At 34.9% G+C, this 22,075-nt stretch overlaps 1 protein-coding gene across 1 annotated transcript in view; it reads right to left on the minus strand.

Moving 5' to 3' along the window:
- The window catches only part of LOC105620146 (polypyrimidine tract-binding protein 1), a 315,345-nt gene that overhangs the window by 206,415 nt on the left and 86,855 nt on the right, over window positions 1-22,075 (minus strand). Inside the window, exon 3 of the mRNA XM_012201654.1 lies at window positions 1,433-1,486. Within this exon, the coding sequence (XP_012057044.1) occupies window positions 1,433-1,486 (54 nt within the window). The remainder of the gene's footprint in view (window positions 1-1,432; window positions 1,487-22,075) is intronic.

The raw sequence follows: 22,075 nt of genomic DNA on the forward strand, positions 1-22,075 counted from the left end.
AAAATTTGTTCATCATATTGGATCCAACATACTGAATTTTTTACCTCAGATTTGAATAAAACATTATCAAATTAATAAAAATAGATCAAATTTCATGAATCGAGCAAGCAGGTTAGAAAATAAAAGAGGATATCTAAAACATTCACAAAGAGATTAATCAACTGCAATACAATTCTTGCGCAATGTTTGCCGATTTTCTGTAAGAGTAGTCCTTACTTTCTCTCTTCACTGGATATTCCACGAAATATTAATAGATGTTCAGACTTATTCAAAATTCGTTATGCGAAATTCGCGGCAGATATAAAAGTTAATGAGTCCAGTATAATGAGTGCAGTATAACCGAAATTGTATTCATGTGCACTCAAAAATGCCTAAGAACGAGCCTCTACTATCATTTTATTTTCATTCAACGACCATCTTTAGATCTATATTTCCAGGCCGAAGCAAAACGGGAGCAGATCTTTGCTAGCTGTTTGCACACGGTTGTTTCCATAAAAGTTTAATTAATTAAGCCGTCGCGTCGTATTTGATTAACGCCGTGGGATCTTCCGCGTTTCACGAAAATTGCACGAGTACACAAGTGACGATTCATCGTGTTAGCGTTGGAAGCGTGCTTAATAAAAGCATCATGACATCAATGGATTAATGCAGTGAGCTATAGTTACGATACATTGACGCATTAGATCAGCTTAATATACCAGTCTGCATGAACGATGGAAAACATTGGCATTGACTAACTGTTATTTTCAATACGTAAAACATCGACGCCAATATTTATTATCACGCTAAAATGATTGATTCACGTACGATTATATGTCCCAACAGAATTGCCATTTATATTTAATGTGGTAAAGAGCTGCACGACCGAATCCACGTCAAATTTACTAAATTACGAAATTTATGTTGCACATACAACATGCTAGTCAGATTTTATAAAGCGATGCACATATTTCACGATAATTAATGCTGTAAATTACAAGATAATTGCAAAGTTCAAATTACGAGGATAATAGAAGAGGCTAACGTGACACACGATAGAAGCACATCTAATTAACATTTGTTTATGTATTATTTTGAAATAAAATGCAATAAAACATAATTTCCTATTGTTCATCTTGTCTATATATTAATCATGATAGCTTATGAAAGGCATTTTTCCAATGAAATAAAGGAAACGAGTTAATTTTCTACGATAATTTTTGTCATGCAGCGAGATTATTAGGAATAAGCTGGCGCATATTAAACCAAATACCGCTTAGCAACAACCCGAGCGATAGTCGAGACGTTAATTAAGACGAATGTGTGCCTGCGAGATATATTAGGACCTCTTCTCATATCCTTCGCGAACCACATCATCTCGAGAAAGAGCCTTTCGGCGGAAATAGTGGTAATACGCGGATAAAGTGACGATGTACATTGCTTTGTGGCTTACCATCGTCAGGGACGCGCCCGTCCCGCGTGCGTACTGGAATTCCTGGACACTCACCTGAAACAAAAGAAAAAGCAGAGGGTTAATAATGTCACATGTCGGTGATTCAAGATTTATTTAGAATAATTATCTAGAATAAGTGATAAGTGATCGAGAATATCATACGGTGGTAAATTATTATATATTGAAAAAAATTGATATCTAGTTACAAAGTTTTAAACACTTTAACAAAAATGTTTGTTCGTTCCTGCGTATTTCAATGTTTATATAAAAGTTTTTAAATTTTTTTCGCGACATACACACAATGGAAAAAGAGTCTGGTTGCATTAATTGGAATTCTCGTTGAAAATGAACAAGCCTGAAGATTCTAATTATATAAATCAGAAATCTGTTTATCTCAACTAGAATTTAATTATAATATATTCAACCAGAAAATTATGACATGTCTATTTTCAACTAATTACAATTAATGCAATTAGACTCTTTTTTTCCAGTGTATGTCAGAAAGAAATTTAAAAACTTTTTATTCAAACGTTAGAATATCCATATATCTATGAAAAACTGATTTTTATTAAAGTCTAATCTAAAAATTTAGTTAGATACAGGTCTGAAAATAATTTTAGTACAATAGACTATCGAAATTATGAGAAATGCTTAAACGTTGATGACACAATGCTGCAAAAAATTCAAAATATTCTCACAATTTAATTTCTAGCAATCAGTCTGAGTGTTCTTCATAATTATTTTGAAAATCCAAAAAAAAATTTTCTCGCTTGTAGCTGGCTAAATTTTTAAATAAGCAAAATCATTTCTTTCGTGTAAAAATACAAAGACAAAAAAGTACTAGTGTACTTTTTTTTACCTCTGTATTTGATATAATTCGGATAAATAAAATCTAATTGATCACTTGATCGAATTATTGCACAAGAATTGTTGGTAGAATTTTTTTTTTTTTTTCAAATTAATGTCTTTCGTTCTTAACAGGCACCGGATATTGCAGGCTCATTCCAATCTTTACTCGCGCAAGTTAAAGGCTTCCTTTTTCCGCGATTTAATTCGCGGAGCAAAAGCGCGAGCTCGAAGCAGATATCGATGATGCACTTGGTGAGATGCACGGCGCGAGCTATCTCGATCGTGCCATCTGGCACACATGGTCTGAGTTCGCGAGATATCTCGGCTGCGCCACCTAATAGCCAGATTAACACGTCGACAAGCGAACCTATCGACCAAATCACACATATGGTGTATAGTTTGCTCGAATCGCATCGTAGCGGACAACCTAATTTCCCGTCGCCGTGCGGAAAATTTGCCTCACGTTACACATGTTGTCTGCACGTTCATAATTCAATAATGTATATATAAATTGTGTTATGTCTATATATAGCATAATACATATACGTTAAGAAGAATATCCGGTTGAAACTGCGGACGAGCCAGAAGATTCTGATATCAATAAGAATTCTGGTTATTCCAAGATTAGAATTCTAATAGGTTTAATCAGAAAATTCTAATTCATTCATTTTCAATCAGAATTCTAATTAATGCAAACCAGACATTTTTCATGCAGGAATAATACATGTTATACTTTTTGAAGATTCATTTTTGTGTTGCCATTACGTTATGCGTCAATCAATTGTTATTATTAAAATCTCACGAGAATATCGTGGCACAGATGGTGCACCTTGTTTCTACGGAAAAATCTGATGAAAAAAAATATCATAAAATTCTTATAACATTTATGCGATTGGAAAACACTTTGTAGAAATTGCATGACGTAACGACAGCGTAAAAAAATATAAATATTAAACAAATTTCGAGTTCACACGTGCGTGTTAGTTATAACGTTAAAAAAATAGCGTACAGAATTTTCTGATAGAAGTTTATAACAAAACGAGATTTCACAGATATCATAAAGATCGTCCACGTGCACGAACGATAAATGCGATAACGAAGAAAATTCCGCGGGAATGTATTACTGGAAAGGGCAACTGAAGAGAACAGGAAAGAAATCCCACTGGATGTGGTTCAGGCACGTGTTTACATAAATACCGAGGACGCGATCGATAGCGTTTTACCACCTTTGTCACGCAACTTCGACGATTGGCTGACTTTTTTTTCTCCACGCGAGCCTTTATGTATGCTCTTTGACACGGAATCGACAAGGCGGAACCGTGTGCTCCGATATCGGTCATTCGTAACACGCTTTCGTAAGTGCACACGCAATTCGAAATACGAAGCAGGCCTCTCGCAGAAATCTTTAATGATACGCGTTACGTATTATATGCACAGGACAATACCAATCGATATCGCTGATGGAAACTTTCGCGTATTAATAAACAGTGTAAACGAGACTGATCGAAGCTCCATTACGGCAATTTCGATCGACTCGGTCTTTTTCCTATGCTGTAATTGTGAAAGTTGCGAATGTATTCTTACACGAGTGTAAGAGTGCATCTCCCAAACTTTTTCGCGAATTCCAAATACGCATGATATCACAAGAATTTCATTCTGCTATGCATTAAGAATATACTGGCTAAACAGTCTCAGCATAAAGCGATGTAAGTATGTCAAGAATACTAGTTTTTAACTTTTTATACCAGGTATTTGAATTTTATAAAATAACTTTGGGTTTATGACTGTATCACGTATAGTTTTTTTTTTATTAAAAGTGAAATTAATATACTTTTCATAAAAATAAATAATAATAAAAATACTTAACAATATAATTTTATAGAGAGAGAGAGAGAGAGAGAGAGAGAATTAAAATAAAATTATTCTTACTTTATTTTAATTGTTTTTTATTTAAAATATATTCTTATAAATAATTTTTCATCCAGATTATAAATCGCCGACAAATTTTTTTGAATTAACTCTCAAATACAATATAAAAAAATCTAATTTTTTCATGATTTTTTCATTTTGTTAAAAAGTATGTGTAATACATCCTTAATTGCACAAAAATTAAATTTAATGAAAGTGAGAAAGAAGTTTTAATGCAGCAACAAAATTCAATATAGCAACAAAAACACGCCTATAAGTATATTTAATAATTACAATAACTTTTAAAAGACTTTCTAAATTTTTAAAACTGAATATATTTATGTTTATATGTTTATATGCCTAAATCTATCTTCTGTGTTTAAGTAAATTTTATTAATTCGTTATCTTATAGCAATATAAACTTGAGGAGTGATTCCAACATCCTATCGAATTTCGACTAACAGCACTTTTCATCCGTACAGCCTCCACTCTTGATGGATGAACGGAACTAAATACAGCTCTTACGACATGAAAGTATTCACATTCTCTAGCAAGTTCCAACGAGCAGATGGATTTAAGGGGAAAATTTGTCAGGTATAATATTATGACAGTGATAAGACCATTTATCTTGTTCTTAGCCCATAGATGATGACTGCAAGAAGGGAACATCGATGAAATTAACGGAAACAACGGTCGGTGTTTGTGCGCATTTACGCGCAACTGAACACGTACCGAATATACACAACTGAATGTATGTATGCGTGAACACCTTTGTGAGATTAAGCCCGTTTGCTTGTCCGACGTGTAAGTATACGCGTAGAGCTCACGTCGATACACATGCGTGACGCGTGTAAACGTGCATCGAAGGCTGCATCCGTACAAGTAACATGTAGGAATGTTCTGAGCCGTCAGCGTCCTTCCAATAATAACTACGAGTAGTTGTATTGATAGTATTAAAATACGTCGGAGATACCATTACGTAAGTTGAAGAAGTGAAAAGGTTTCGATTAATTGAGCCTTAGCGGCATGAGATAACGAAATCTTATTTTTCTGTCAATTGCAAGTGGACTATCCACTTTCCATCTTTTGGAAACTTTTAATTCGTTTAATTCCGAGCGGGTTTTAATTTAATAGAATCTCAACTTCCGACTTACTCGAAGAATATTTAATCAAAATTGAAGAGTTGGCGAAACAAGTGAAGTTTTTTATTTTTATGTTTTTTTAAAAAGGGGAAAATCTTCAAGATGTATCCCCAAATTTCAAGGGTTATGTAGGATTTTTACATCCACTAAAAATTCCTTCGGTTTAACATCCAGAAAACAAGTAGTCCTTATTCCTTGTCTCTTTCTTTCTTCCTTTCCTCTCATTCTCTTTCTCTCGACTTTTTTCATTCACAAGAAAATTGCAAGAAACACATGTCAATCGCTGACGTGCATGCAGGAAGAGTTAACGTTTGTTTCCATCAAGTATGTCCGTTCGCAGAAGTGTGTACATACAAACGCCTTATGATGCTAATTGATAGACAGACAAGAGACGGCTGGATCAACCATAAAAGCGTGCTGGCACAGGGTGCACCCTTCCGCTTCACGATAGTCTTCGACTTCTCCTCGCTTCCGCCTACGAGCTCGCCCGACAATGGACACGCCACTAGGAAGAATGTCGGCGCATGCCTCAGCAACAATGCACAAACAATGCCGCGTAACGACTTTGGCTTTCTCTCTCTCTCTCTCTCTCTCTCTCTCTCTCACTTTCTGTCCCTCTTTCACAAATTGGCGCCGCAAATCACTGACAAAGACACCGACTTGATGCAAACTTGTTTCGGGAAGGAACGACTATTCCCAACGCCAGTTTGATAAGCGATTCACATCACTCATTGCGTTTTCTGCAAAAATGTTCACAGAGACTCAAAGCGATGCCCCAGTTATCAATGATGTAAACGAATAATTGAGAATGTACAGACTTTTATTTCTTTGAAGAAAAGTTTAAAATTGAAGAAGGTTGATTAGTGGCGAATGTAAGAAACATAACTTTAAGTAATTTTAAATATTTATTAATAGATAATCAGATTCAGAGTATTAATCAATAAGTTATTTTAAGTTATTATATGATAATTTATAGCTTATTATTTTTTACTTTGTAAAGTATCTACTTTTATATAATATTTTTCGTTACTCAATCTTTAGCTACTTCGCGACAAACTCAATCAATGGAATCAGCGGAAAGAAGGAATATTAAATCTTGATTAGACCACTCTTATAGTCTCAAATCTTCTCTCGTCGCGTAGGCCGAACGTTCTCCACAAAACCCACATATAGCAATCAGAAAAGAGATAATGGTAACCATTCAGGACATAAAAACAGGTGGTGAGGAACACAATGGACATATAATAGCCGGGATTGATGGAGTGACAGTAGACAGAGAGGCTCAACGGCTGTAAGGCTATTGTATGGCAGCGCAAGGAAATATAATTTTCTGATCTGCCGCCAATCAGGAGTCAGAAAGAGACAGAGGGAAATATCTTACAAAGAAAGCAAGGAAAGAGTGATTCCATATATATAGCTACTTAAGATACCTTGATGCAAAATAGTTATCCGCGAAAAGCATTAAGGTATGTACGAAGGACGTATACGTATGAAGGACCAATAACGGAAAAGATGGAGAGAGAAGGAGCAGAATCAAAATGAATACGAGGAAACATCGAGAAGCGAGAGAGTGAAATCGCCCTAACAACTAGTTGAGCTTCCAGGATCGACCTTCCACTCGAGTAATGAGAAAATCACAAAAGATGTCGTTTCAATGGATCTCCGGTCTGTCGCGTCTCCCCTCCCCCCCTCTTTTTCTACTAGAAATCCTTTTTCATTCAACTACCAACGATAATCTACGAAGGCTAGTAAGTCTATATCAGCCCTGTCCAGAAGCTTATTATCGAATTTATCTTTAAAAGAATCATCTTGTATAATACGCATTGTTGCGTTATATGTTTCCCGATTAATTTGATGTTCGCTATGTCGAGATCTTATTATAGAATTTTCACTATTGTAATACAAGCAATGTATACTGAGAGAAAAATTTTTGGTATTCGTAACAGTGATTACATATTTTATCATAATTGTGATTATTACTATCTACTATAATATTATGACTATATATTATATTAACAAGTACATATAGCTAGCACTGAAAATGACTATAAATTATAGTTAAATTATAGTAATCGTGATCATTTTTATGGTAATAAACTATAATTTATAGTCACTTTCGGGACCAATTATATAAGTATATAACATATATTTGTTAATAGAACCATACATATATAATTACTATTACTGATATTATAGCAGTAATAATCATAATTATGACATGTAAATACAAAATATTAGTAATTTTTCTCTCAGTATACGGATAAAAGTACGTCCTTAGGTATTTAACGGAAATAATCAGTTATTTAAAAATACCAAATCAGCGAGTCCAATAAAGAATAAAATTCAAATTCTTGATTGCAAATTTCTTTCAAACCAACTTCCAAAATTGATTTCGATTATATTCTTATACAGATACTTACTATTTCTTCGCAACATAATCTTTCCAGAATAAATTATCCCTTGATGCGTGCTTGAAAGTGTTAAAGGTGTCGCTGATGCGCCATTTGGTAAAATTTAGTCTCGAAAGAATTCCGCGGAATGATCAGAAATCATCGGTTAATAATACCGGCGAAAAACTGTTTAGTGGGTCGATTTATTCAGGAACACGTAGCGGCCATTAATGCGCGATAGCACCGGCTGATCGTAGACGACGATACGAAGAGATTTAAGTATCAGCTGACTGGACGGTTTCCAGGGCTTTTCCTCTGTGCGGAAGTGACAACCATCTTTCCAAACGATTTATTTACCCGTCTTCGATTCTCGTTTGCATACGTACGAGGATGGTTCTCCGAATTTTTAAGAAAATTAGCTCGGAGTTGACCGGCACGACATTGAGATTTTTTTTTCCCTATTTCAGTTAAATAACTTTTACGCGATATTTACACGATTTCTGTAGGTAAGGAAAGTTTGTTCGATGAAAAAAATAGTGTATTAAATGTCTAAGAATATATACGAGGGAATTAAATCAGAGCCTCAGTTAATAAGTTGATTGCAAAGAGTTCGAAGAAGTCTTGCCTTAAAAATTCAAGCAGTCTCTCGCCGAGCAGGAAATTTAAAGAGTCAACGACGGAAAATTACAAATTACATCTTCTTCAAAGAGAATTGACTTTTTTAATTTACCTTAAGAAATCCTGACGGTTATACGCATTATTTTAAGGCACCTCTCATGCATACATCAGATACGAAACTGCCAGCGGATTACTTTTATTTTCACAACGAACGTATTTAAACAGGAAACGAAGGGGAAAAGGAAGGCCGTCAGAAGGAGGCTGCTTTCTACGAAAGGAAGGTAAAAGCGGATGGATTTTATACAAAGAGTCCGTTATTTCATAATGTACGTGGATACTAAACGGACACGCGATGGACGTTAACGCGCACAGGGAGAAATGTGATGTAAAAATACAGTCAGGAAAAACAATACGCGTCTTCCCGTTTCGACCACCGTGCCGTTGCCGACACCGCCACATCATTTTGTTTCGTTGTATGAAACAAATATTCGCTTGCTTTGAGATTTGCGATACAGAAAAGAAGAAAAGAAAGAATAGATATAAAAAAAGAAGACAATAGAGAAATTGCAGGGATGCGCGAAGGATTACATCGCGGTGTCTTCGCGCTTTTACTTTGACTTTCTCTGACACAAGCAATCTCTCTCTGCCTTTCTCGTCAAAATGGAATATTTTCAAAATGCCCCAACGACCTGTAGCCGAAAGCTATGCTCTATGTACGAGTGTATCTGCTATGTATGTCAACCTACCTCTGTTTTATTTCCTATGAAACGTTCGGTGTTCGTTATATTCAGAAATAGCAAATCCTTGGATTAAAAATTGACTCGGGTGCAGAATAAATTTCGGAGAGGCTCTCACACGCAGCATATGATTTATTTGATATAATATTTGTCTTAGAAGATAGAATTTGGCTGAAACGTCGTCGTATGTATGGTCTTTGAAAATTAATATTAGAAAGCGTTATTAGCTTCCTCGATATTACAACGTAAAGAAATCCGAGTGCAATTACACTCGGAAGTAAAAACATTAAAGCCAAAGAAGTTGATATCGGGATGCGTAAATAAATTACACAACCGCCGGAGACGGTTGTCGCAGACGTAATCATCTCGGTGTATGTCTTAAGTAAACGAGGAGAAGATACCGCGACTCTCTCTCCTTCTCTCTCTTTCTCCCCACTTTTTCTCCATTTTCCATCGAGGGATGTTGTAAGAGTTATTGCCAATCTCGTTCAGTACGCAAAACGAATCTCCTTTGATGTCTTTCCTTAGAAATCCTGAGATTGCCTAGAGGCTCTCTGGTCGAACACGGTTTCAAAACTGTCCGACCTTTGAGGAACTTCACATTACTCATTAAAAGTCTGATACCTCATTAAGTATCACTGAAATTAAAGTCACTTTTTGTAGCTGCAGCTTAGCATTTGACTGCCAAATGCGAGGTTTTACAGCACACCCCAACTTCAAACGTCTGTTTCTTTATTGACTCGAGTGTTCTCTTGTTATATATATATATATATATATATATAGATATATATAATGTTGTTTATTAAACTTTAATCTTAATGACTGGTTTATTAGACCTTTGCAATAGCTAGAATATTTGTAAATTAAAAGTAATAAAAAGAGAAAATCTACCGCTTAAATTTTAACAATGTCTTTCTACTGATGTCACTCTCAAACACTTTCAATCGGCACTGTACGCGCGTCGTAACTTCGAAAGTACGTTTATATCTGTAAATATAACCTCGAAGAAACATAGATGCAGTGTTGAACGAAAGTATTGGCACAGCGTAGTTGCTTCTGTAAAATAAAATATTATCGAAGAAAATAGAAGCAAACAGTTTATTTTTGTAAAAATTTTTACTTTATAGAAACTTTACATTTGATAATATAATATAAACTGACATAAATAAATGTAATCATAAAAGAAATATAATTCATTATTTCTTGTAACTCAATACAAAAAACTAATCTAAACGACACAAAGAATCATCGAGACTTCCCCGTGTCTCTTCTTGTTTAATAAAAGATGATTGATTTACGTTAACAACATGAATACACATATTTATCTATCCGTATCAATATACATACTTTTTTAGTGTTTTATGAGTTTTGTTTAAGGATGAAACGTTTCCGAGAGACGTTAACTTTTTCTTGTAACTGCATTAATTTATTTATATTGCATATAATTATATGTAAAAATAAAAAATGAAGTGTTTTACAAAAATTAACATTTTACTACTGCTGTCTTTAGAGATACAGGCCGTTTTATAATAGCAACTGCATTGTACCAATATTTTTGTCCAGTACTGTATATTATCCCCTGAAGAAACGCGATTCTTGTCGGTCGGCTAGCAACGATTATTCGTCGAATAATATCGAGGCGCAGCTTGCGATCTAAATTAATCCTTTTCTTTGTCAAATGCGATCGTGATCTGGGCTTTATTAACAGCCCAGATCGGCAGAAAACGAGCCACACAGGGGGTGAGTTATGTTTGGAATGAAATCGTTTTGTTGATTTCGGTGGTCCCCTACTAGTATAACATAGTTTACGATATAACTTTGTTGAGCGGCCGTATTTCCGCGGATATATCACGTCGTAAAAGGGACAAGTTGCCGATTCTACGACGAGGGAGAAGCCTGTTGGTTCATATCGCGTCAGTATCGAGAATGTCGGCCTACCCTTACTCACCAAACCGATTCTGGCACGCCATCTTTCCCCTTCCACATTGCGGAATGTAATTCCTATCGCGACGATAACGTTCAATCGTGTCGAGCATGCAATCATTGTGATCGAACTAATCTACGAACTTTCCCCGTAAACGTACGACCTCGAGATGTGGGAGAGGAGGAGACAGAAAGAGAGAAACCTGTAAAAACGGATTCACGGGAAACGTAGCGCTGGCTGATAAACGTGCCGATAACGCCGATGGCGCTGGTAATCGCGGCGTTAATCGTCGAAGGGTTTCGTTTCGAGATATTCGGCGGAAATCGAACTTCTAAAGATAGGACATTTTCAAAGCTTACTGAGATCTTTTTGTATATCAGTAAACGTTAATCGTCGCACACGACTTGATTAAAAAAAATGTACGTATTTTAACTCATTCTAATCAACTTTCAAGTAGATAGATAGCCACAACATCATCACAAATCTTGCTTTAGAAAAGAAAAATAAAACGAACAAGAAAAATAAAAAATATTGCAATCTTACAATTTATTATTTTTGAAGTACATAATTAGAATCAATTATTGTATCAATTTACTCTTATATTTTATGTCAATGTATTGTATTATAACTTGTGTATTATAACATTGGTTTTATTATATCATATGATCAACTAATTATTTCTTAATTATTGTTATAATAATCTCATTCAATATTCTAGAACCATTCTATTGCTCATGTTTGACCTATCTACTTAAATGGATTATTGTTGATGCAATTTCGAGCTGGAATAATTTTATAATTTTTCATTTATTATTTTTACAAACATATAAATAATGTAAAGAATTTAACGCTATATCTACACATGATTGAAAAATATAACTATAATGTAAAGATAAAATTCATTTGAGATTTTTTGAGCATTCCACTTACTTAAAGATTAAGAAAGATGAATTATTTGACAAAGTGCAATTGACTTACAAACACTACGTTGATATCTCATCGATTCTAATTTCTAATATTAGAGTAAAAGAATCGCATTTGTCAGAGAGAGAGAGAGAGAGAGAGAGAGAGAGAGAGAGACCTCCGGTACCATTAACAAGGCAATTAATAATAATGGGGCACGAACCCCCGCCCAGCCACACCCAATTACCGCCTCGTTGTACAGGCCGCTGTATTATCCGTTTTAATTAGTGCAACGCTTTGTGCGATGCTCGCTAATAGCGATAACCGGCAACCGATTACTCCGGACTCATCAATATTCCGTTTTGCCGGCGTTGCGCCTCCAACCGGCTTAGAATTTCGTACGGAAGCGACAAGATCAAAGTCTCAAGTAGAGATCGCAGTATTCGGTCGAATTTGTTAAAAGAGAATTAGGTCAATATTCATTCTCACATTGTGTCATCGCATTGTTATTTTGACGATAATTCATAATCTCGGATTGCAATTGATATTGTTCGATTAATAGAACTTGTATAAATTATTAACGTGTACTACTTTAAATGCAAATGTAAAAAAATAAATTTATAACAAGTTCATGGATTAGAATCTGAGCATTTTGTTCGACATTATACTAAATATATAAATAAAAAAAAAATATATATATATATATATATATAAGATACGCAATTGCATCACAAAATGAAGCACTTTTTGCACATATACTCAGAAAAATTTCTGATCAGATTAATTAAAATTCTGGTTACAAATTAGAATTTGTTGTTATAAATCTACTAATTCTAGTTGAGATAACTGGATCATATAAATATATTAATATGTGTATAATCACATAAATATACATATGTATACTTCAAAGAAACAAAGATGAAAATAACGACGATAACACAGATTCAATGCGAAACTACAATTGGCGATGTCGATATAAATGGAAGCTGATACGAAATCAATCAACGAATTCCCGTCGATTCGGGACGACGCCGCGTATGTTCTCGGAGTCTATTATTTACGTATCGGCAGTGCGAAATCAAATGATCGACGGCGCAACAGAGAAATGTGGAATTTTGTTTCGGCGCCCCCTCGTGAGAGATGAAGAATGGCTTCCAGCATGTCCAGGGGTAAAAGCTGAAAACGAATTTCCTCGAATACGAGGCACAGAACCGCCGCAGGCGCATCGGCGAGGATCGAAGTAACAATATCGATGATTGCGGCCATGTGTAGTTAGTATCGTTTAGAAGACCGACTTCGCCTCGGTACTATAGTAGATTTCGATCGAAACTGGGTAAAAGCTTATTGTTGGAATTGTTCCGATTAACATGGAATGAGAATAGTAACGAAACATAATCGAGAAAGCGTAATTATAAAATTGACAGTGTATTTTACACTTTTCTTGTATGTTGTATGTGTAAAAAAAACAATATCGAAATCTGTTTCTTGAATTTTTATATATATATATATATATATATAGAGAGAATTTTATATACAGAGAGAGTTATTTCTTAATTATATTTTAATCCTCAGCATATATACCGAATCAAAGACTTTTTTCTGATTTCGTAAATTTGTATACGCGTAAAGATCGCTGAGATATCTAAAAATTTTATATAAAATAGCTAAATATGAACCTGAAAATAATTTTGCTGGACCATCAAAATAATTATGTAGGACGTGTATTATGGTGGCTAGAATATCATCATTTTTTGCAGCATTGCTCATTATGCTTGAGTTTCATACATAATTATTTTGAGTGCTCAACCAAATTACTTTCAGATCCTTCAATATATATAATAATTTAATATAATAATTTTTAGATACTTCAATAAAGTTATTCTTTCTATGTACTGTTTAATTTAGAGTATCTTAATTTTTATATATCTTTTCTCATATATCGTTTTCGAGCAAAACAATAAATTTAAACAGGAATCAATATGAAGCAATAATATAAAAATTGACATAGAAAAAAAATTAATTAGAGATTAATTATTAATTATTAATTGAGATTAACTGGTAATATTTAGAACACAATATATTGATCGAAATAAATATAATTTCACGGTACATTGCATTCTATTTCTCGAGAAAATAATCATGTAATAAATATTACACGATGAGCGCCACTGTACGGGTCAACAAACTACAAAAGCAAGCAAGGTAAACGAGAAATTTTGCATTATAAATTGCAGCCGTTATTATATGGTAAGGGCATTACTACATAATGTCATAATAGTAATGTTGCTATTTAATTCAGTGTTTACAAAACGCAATTTCATAACGCCGCCAGTGTAATGAAATTTAATCAAAATGACGTATTAGATGCTCAATTATTCATGACAGCGATTATTAACAAGCAGAGTTTCATCTATCACAGAAAAGACAATTCGTTTTGCTGTAAATCATATGAAGAAATTAAAAACATTTTTTTTTCAACAATCACATATCAATAACTTGAATTTCCATTGTGCAATTGATCTAAATGCGCTCGCATTTTTTACTTCATATTCACAATGATTGCTTAACGACATCTTGAAATTCAAATGGTACGTATAAGGTACTAAATGCTTCTAATTTTCCGGAGTTGACACTAAAATCCGTTACTGAGTTCATGAGATTCATTTAATATATGTTGATTAAAAGGCACTAATTAATTTTAAGAAATCGAAATAACATAACTCGTATAAAAAATAATAAATAGTTCATTTTAATAATTCAAATTTATATGTAACATAAAGAATAAGCGTCCTACATATCTTAGTGATAACAAAATTATTTTCAAATCTGTATCTAGTTTTTAGAAGCTATCTAATTTTTAAATATTTCAGCAAAACTATTCTTTCTGTGTATAATTAAGTGAGTTCAATAGACCCACGTCAACTACAGAGGGTCAAAAATTAGAGAAAGCGATCAATTTCAATTTTAGAATATACATATTGATCAAAATATCACTGATATTAGACTGCAACGTAAGTTCACGAACAATCTCTTCTAACATGAATCAAGCTTTAAACGCGGCCGCATTTGAGAGGTTGGAGTCCTCCCTCACAATGCGGCATCTCATATCTGGATCCCGCTAACGAGAGAAAGAGAAAGGAGTGAGTTGAAGCAAGAGAACTAGGTAGGATGGAACCGAGGTTGAAGCCAGCGTCGCCTTTCCATCGCGGTCTCCGGCCAATGTGAGGCAGATAAAGGCAAGAATGAGCATCGAGAGGGTTGCGCGACGAGAGAGGGTGACGGCGACAAGGGATGGTCGAACGCGGGAGAGGAGAGAAAGAGGAACGAAGCCAGGCCAGGAAATCGACTTCCCCGGGCTGGCTGGCAATGGCGATACACGATCGCCAATTGTCTCGCTGCACTAGCGTACGCTAACAATGCATTCGCCGTCCGCATCGCCGCGAAATGTAGGTAACGGTTGCTCCGGAGTTTAATTAAACTCGCGACGAAAGTCGGCCGCGGTTGCCTATCCCTTCAAACTCGAGAACATCTCGCAGAAGCCTAACGAAAAATCATTGTCCACTTTAAAAAGACGGTTATTTTTTTCTTTCAGTTGAATCATTAGAGATTTATGCTCCACTTGATGTTTTGATCATATCAATTAGAATTCTGATTATCTCAATTAGAATTATAATAGATTCGATCAGAAAATTTTAATTTATTCATTTTTTTCAACTAGAATTTCAATTAACGCATTCTTTCCATCGCATATTTTTTAGAGTGTAGCATCAAGTATATTGCATTCATGATCATTTGAATTTCAATCCGCGGACATTTACATGTTTCGGATTCAGTCACAAGATTTGGCGAAATTTTACCGGTTAATGTCCACACGGCAGACAAATATTTTCGACGTTCGATCCGGCGCGGCGACGTAAAATTAAACCCTAAATAATACATAACGAAGAGCGAAGACATAAAGGGAACGTAGGCGGCAAGTCGTGAATTATTTCGTGCGCCGTCGACCCAACCGCTGCTGCTTCTCGATATTTCTCGAGATCCGAACGCGCTGCATCCAGTTACGGATGGCCGCTCGTCGCCAGTCCAGGATCGATTACACGGTCTTGCACAGCGTGTTCTACATGCATATTTCGTTACCTATTCCCTTGGCTGGATCTCGCTCGCGCGTTAAGTTACGCCGCTCACGTCGCCCTGACCATTCCTCCTTGAAATCCTCGCTCGCCCTGGTGGGAACGTCGGATCCAGGACAGTATCCATTCTTTATCCCTCGTTCCAGCACCATCCGAGGCCGTCTTATTTCGCCGGTTACGTTCGCCGCGGCAAAGCCGACTCCAATTACATCCGGGATACAGGAATCCCACCTTGTGCTTGTTCGGCCGAGCAATTGAAAAATAATAGAAGCTCTACTGGACAGGTCGTCCCTATGCAGCTTCTTCCTTTGTTTCTTCTTCTCTTCTTTTTTTTTCTCTTTTCTCTTGTCCCTTTTACTGACGGAATTCCCTGTGGGAACGAGCAGGATACGCGAGGAAAGATACAAGTCTGTGGGGGCGATAAGCGACCCGAGAAAGAACCAGAAGCGAAACGAGATACCTCTACTGAGAGCGGTTAAACGGTTAATCGACGTCGGTGGCGGCATCGATTAATCAAAAGCGCCACGAACCACGAACGGCAGGTGTCGTCTCGATTTACAAATGGTCCTTCGCTTATTTCAACGATAAGCGGATCCTTATTGGATGGTTGAGCTATTCCGCAAGGATCTAGCAGGGTCGATTATCCAGCACCTGACATCCGAGTGGAGGAGAAAGCGAGAAGATTTCGCAGTTAAGAAAAAACATCTAATCCTCAGTAGGTTTTTTGTTCAATATCCTACGAGAAACAGACTTGCTTTTGAAACAAATCCATTCGAAGAGTTCATCTTAAGCGATTTTGTTATATGCTCGGAAAAGTGAAAAACAAAAATCTTTCGCAATATACATGAACAATCTTCACTGAAAGTCTTCACATCAATGTTTGAATACATTATTTGAATATTATTAGTGAATAATTCTTTGTTTCAACAGCGCAAGATCAGTTTCTGCTTGACCTGTAACAGATATTTTTTTTGTGGTGCTAAAGAAAGAATCTTTAGAGGACCTAAAGTTTTTTCGTTATTAATTTTATTTTCTTTGAACTTTTAATTACCTTTTCAGTACGGCACACTTGACTTTTTTTCTCAATACTTTTCCAATATTTTTCCATTATTCATAACTTTTTTATTAATAAAATAAATATATTATAATTTACATATTTATGATGCCATTATGTTCCTTAATGTGTAGCGTTTCGATTCAAAAAATTGTTTACAATATAATTATTTTTTTATGAAAGTTATAAGCAATGAAATTGGATTGAATATATTATATCTAAGTGTACTGTTTTCATAATGTGACATTTAAAAAAAATTACTTATTTTAACTTAGCGTAAATATTATAGTATAATATATTTATATAAATCGACATGAATAGAATAAAAGAGTGAAAAATAAAATTATGAAACATAAAATTATTCCAAATCATTAAACTATTTAAAAATTAGAAGAATGTCCCAGCATCACCAAGACCATATATTAGTTAGGAGTTAAATGTTTCACAGATCCGTTAAATTTGCTAAATGTCAACAGTTATCCGTCTGTCGTTTATAAATATTTTATATGCGTATTATATGGTAAAAAAAAATTGATCTTGATTGATAAAACGCATAGTATAAAAAAAATCTTATGTCACATATAAGTTTCATCATCTTTGAGAATTACTAAAAAAATTGCTCGATTTCAAGAACGCTAAAAAATATCTTAGATACAAGTTGGTTACGTAAGGCAACGAGAACGCCCGAAAGATTCGATAAACGTGAACAAACAGCGGGGATCCCGATCGTATCGCTGCAAAGCGTCTCGAATATGTCACACACAGCATACATCTCTGGATCTAGGGATTTGCGAATTTCACGATCGAGGTTCGTGCGTATGACCTGAGAGGAGAGACCGGAGTGAAAGAAAAAATGACAGGGTGGTTGGAGGTAAAAGGATGAAGAAGCTTCCGCAGAGGACTCGTGATCCTTGTCGACGAAGCAAACCGACAATGAAAGTGGCGAGCATCCTCGCATCCCGCAAGATATATTGTCTATTACTCGCAGTGAACGTGCGTCGCATTTGTCGCACGGATGACGAAAGAAGATATGAAAATCTTACCGACGATGCGACGTTACATTTGTTTTCTTGTCGATGAATGAAGGTCGATGAATGAATATACTGATTGTAAGAGAAAAGTATTTAGTATTTTTATAACTGATATATAATTGCACGAAAAACCAATTATAATTAGAAGCTCCATCTTTATTGTTATTACTACATAAATCTAATTACACTGTTACAAATATTCTTAAATTTTATTAATTTTTAAGTTACGCAATTAAATTTAATTTCATGAAATTATATTAAATTTAATGTATTTATAGCTAAAAAGTATATTTGTGTACACAAATAAAATATAATGTATTTTGAAAATTTATAAAATTTAATGTACACGTTCATTTCATTTAAGTAACTACTGTAACTTAATTTTCAATTAAATCATTCATTACTTTTAATTTCGTTCACAATCACGAACTTCATTTACAAGTAAAGGAAGTTCGTGTTTACATTTCTAACAGTGTATTATTATGCTAGTAATAATAATGATATTTACAGTTCTTAAACATAAAATATATATATATAATTGATATCCGAAAGTTACTCTATAATTTATAGTTGTTTTCAGAAACAATTATATATATATTTTTCATAAAAATTATTACTAACAACATTGCAGTATAATAATTGTAAAATAAAACTCCTTTTTTAAATAATTGTAGTTACAAATATCGAACACTTTTATAATTATTTTAACCAAAAATAATAATAGTCATAAATACCAAATATTTTCTTCTTAGAGTAGGGAATAGACTAAAGGATGAATGATAGTTTTTTCCACAGTCTCATTGAAGTTTCACTATCGAAAAGCTCGATTCTGCGCGATCTATCGCAGCCAAAAGCTCATTCAGTATTGACCCTCTACGCAGAATGCCAGTAACAAATCATTAAATTGTTACTCAGATCGGTTAATTCGTTATGCGAAAAGATGGAGGTTTGCTTTAGTTTGAAGATCTCGCTCCTTTCGTGACGTAAACGACGCGGTAGTCAACAAGGGATGGCAGCTATTAAACGTTAATTATACCACAAAATTTACTTAGAAATATGACGAAAGAGGATGGGAGAAGTTGACGGAAGCAACTGGAGAACTTCACGAGAGAGAGAAGAGCGGGGACAAGAGAAGGTTCGAACGGAGAAAGATAGATGAAGAAGCGGGACGGGGAGTTGAAGGTAGAATGCTGGAAACTAACTCAAGGGTTTAAGGAGAGCGGGGTCTCGGTTGCTAGAGACAGCCGAAGTTTGCCCCTTGATTAGACATTTATGGCAGGGAGTTGTAAACGAGCGTTACAGACATTAATTAGCATTTATTATTCATCATAGCGTTTGCCACATTCAATCAGCGCAAATCGACCAAAGAATGTTTGAGATGATTCGTTGATCAGATTCACGCGATCCACATGCTTATCATTTTTTTATAATTACATGGAAAACGATTTTGTTAAAGTATTTAAAAATTTAGCTTAGGATTTAAAAATAATTTCGTTTAAACCAGCAAAGTAAATATATGTAGGAAACTGAAATTGGTTCCCAGAATATTAAAACTTTTTATCGCATTGTTATCAACGTTTATCGCATTGTTATCAAGCATAACATTTTACATAATTATTTTGATGTTTCAACAAAATTATTTTCAGATCTGTATTTGTCTAAATTTTTAAACAGGTACTTCAACAAAACAAAACCATTCTTTTTGCATATAGCTCACATTAACATTAACCTTCAATGCTATCATACATAAGTTTGGCGTGCAAATGAGCAAGATTGAGCATTAAGCTACACCTTCAGTGACCAGTGATTGAATTTGATAATGTAGTTATTTTTCCTTTTAATATTTAGATTGTTTGTATTTATAAAGTATGTATTTAGATTATAAATATGTTATCACTAATGTTCGTTTCTACCAATATAATTTAATTTTTTAATCTAGATTCAACTAATTCTTCATGTTTTCTAATTTTAAGAATTAGAAAAAATTTGAAGAGTAAGTTGAATCGAGATTAAAATTAATCTACGTAATTGATAGAAATAAGCATAAAAATGTGAAAAACTTATATTAATTAAAAGCAATCATTTCCTCGTAAAATTTACATATATAGCACTATATATTATATCACACAATATAGATAGAATTCTAGAGTTAATCCTTTATCTTCTTGCCTTTATCCATGCTGAATCCAAGATCATCATTGTTACGTTGATAGAAATTGTCTGATAATTCAGTATTCGTTGAATAACGCATTCGAAGAGGCTATTAGTGCTATTTATACTATTCTATTCTGATTTTATGTCTAATAAGTAAAAATGATGCAAATAGCGCTGCTAATAATAATAATAATAATAATAATAGAAATAATAATAATAACTTTCTGTATTGAGATGCAATACCAAGAAAAAATATATATAATGAGCATAGATATAATAGCATCTTCCCAAACTCACCCACCATATTATCCGACTCAAACGTTCAATTCAGCTCTGAATATATTCCATTCTAGTCGCAACAAGGAAGTGCGCAACAATAGATATATATAATTACGCGAAATGTGGCGTTCTCTGCGGTCTCCAGAATCGGCATACCATCGAGCGCATCGTACTCGTCCATCCGTCTGTCCTGCGGCACAATGCACTTTGACAAACTTTGTGGCCAGCTTCGTGGACCGCGGAAACTGCATGGGTATCGTCGATGTGCGGCCATAAAACTGATCCATTACAGACGCAGCCGGTATGGTTACGTGGCCGTAACCACCGCCTGACAACAAAGCCTCTCGTTCCTCTTCTCTTTCCGTCCTAAAAGCAGCCTTTACAATGCGACGAGCTTAATTGGTTTGACAGCCGTTATGGGCACTTTCATACTTGACCCTCTCCCGGACGCCGAGTGGCGCGCGTACTTCGCCCTCTCCGGTCATAACCCCCTTGTTCACCCACGGATCGTGCATCGGAGATGAACCGCGCGTTTTACCATTTTGGTCCGTTCCGCTATATAGCTGCGCGATAAAACACAAACGTAAAGAATGATTTTTACACTCGTGGGTCGAGAAACAAGTAGACAGCGATAAAATCCGCAATATATTCGAACATTTCGAGCATTCGTTTGAATTTTAATGCGTTTAATACGCATGACGTCGCCTTCGCATATTCCACGATACCACAGTTGCAGAGGCGCCGTATAAACAAGAGTCCAGGTGGAAACATCGCCCCGCGTCGCATCGTGTCCGTCGATGTCATAAATGCACTTCGAGGGATTGTTACATTTGAGGGACGAGAGACCGAGTCGCCATGCGATCGCGCAATACCGCACTGATTGAGAGAAATGATTTTGTTAATTTAACAAGCCACCAGTACCTTTAACTGGTGATCGATAAATATGTGACAACAAATTTTGTTGTTTGCTGCTAGTCTGCTATACCAATTATTAGTAACAGAAATAAATTATATAGAATATAATCTATCTTTTGGATAGACTTTAGCTCATTTACATAGAATTCGTAGATGATCGTGGCGTCTTAAATCGTAGGAAACGATTAAACACAATTGTGACATTGTCTATATATCTATTTTAGAATTTAACCTTAGGATAAGAAAGCGTTAGAAATTTCGACCTTTTCTTTATTTTGCTTATGTTTCGTTTTTTTTTGTGATCCATTTACTTATGGAAAATCCCTTTAGGATAAGAATAGAAATAAGACTTTCTAAAAACGGAAAGTATCCGTTTAACAACTCAATAACTCGAATTTTCCAGAAGCATTTCCGAAGCCTTAAAATAGAGAGCGTTTGGACTAAGTTAGTCAGTCCATTGAGTCCTGCGAGACCGGTCGCATCTAAAAATGAAAATTGTTGCGAATTGATAAAGTGAATTTTGTACAAAAATCAAAAATAAAGAATTTTTTTTGAAGAACATTATTGCGACTCTTACACAGTCAAATATAGAGAGAATACTTGACTTTG

This window comes from Atta cephalotes (assembly GCF_000143395.1).
Source record: "Atta cephalotes unplaced genomic scaffold scaffold00024, whole genome shotgun sequence".
NCBI classification, from domain to species: Eukaryota; Metazoa; Arthropoda; class Insecta; order Hymenoptera; family Formicidae; genus Atta; species Atta cephalotes.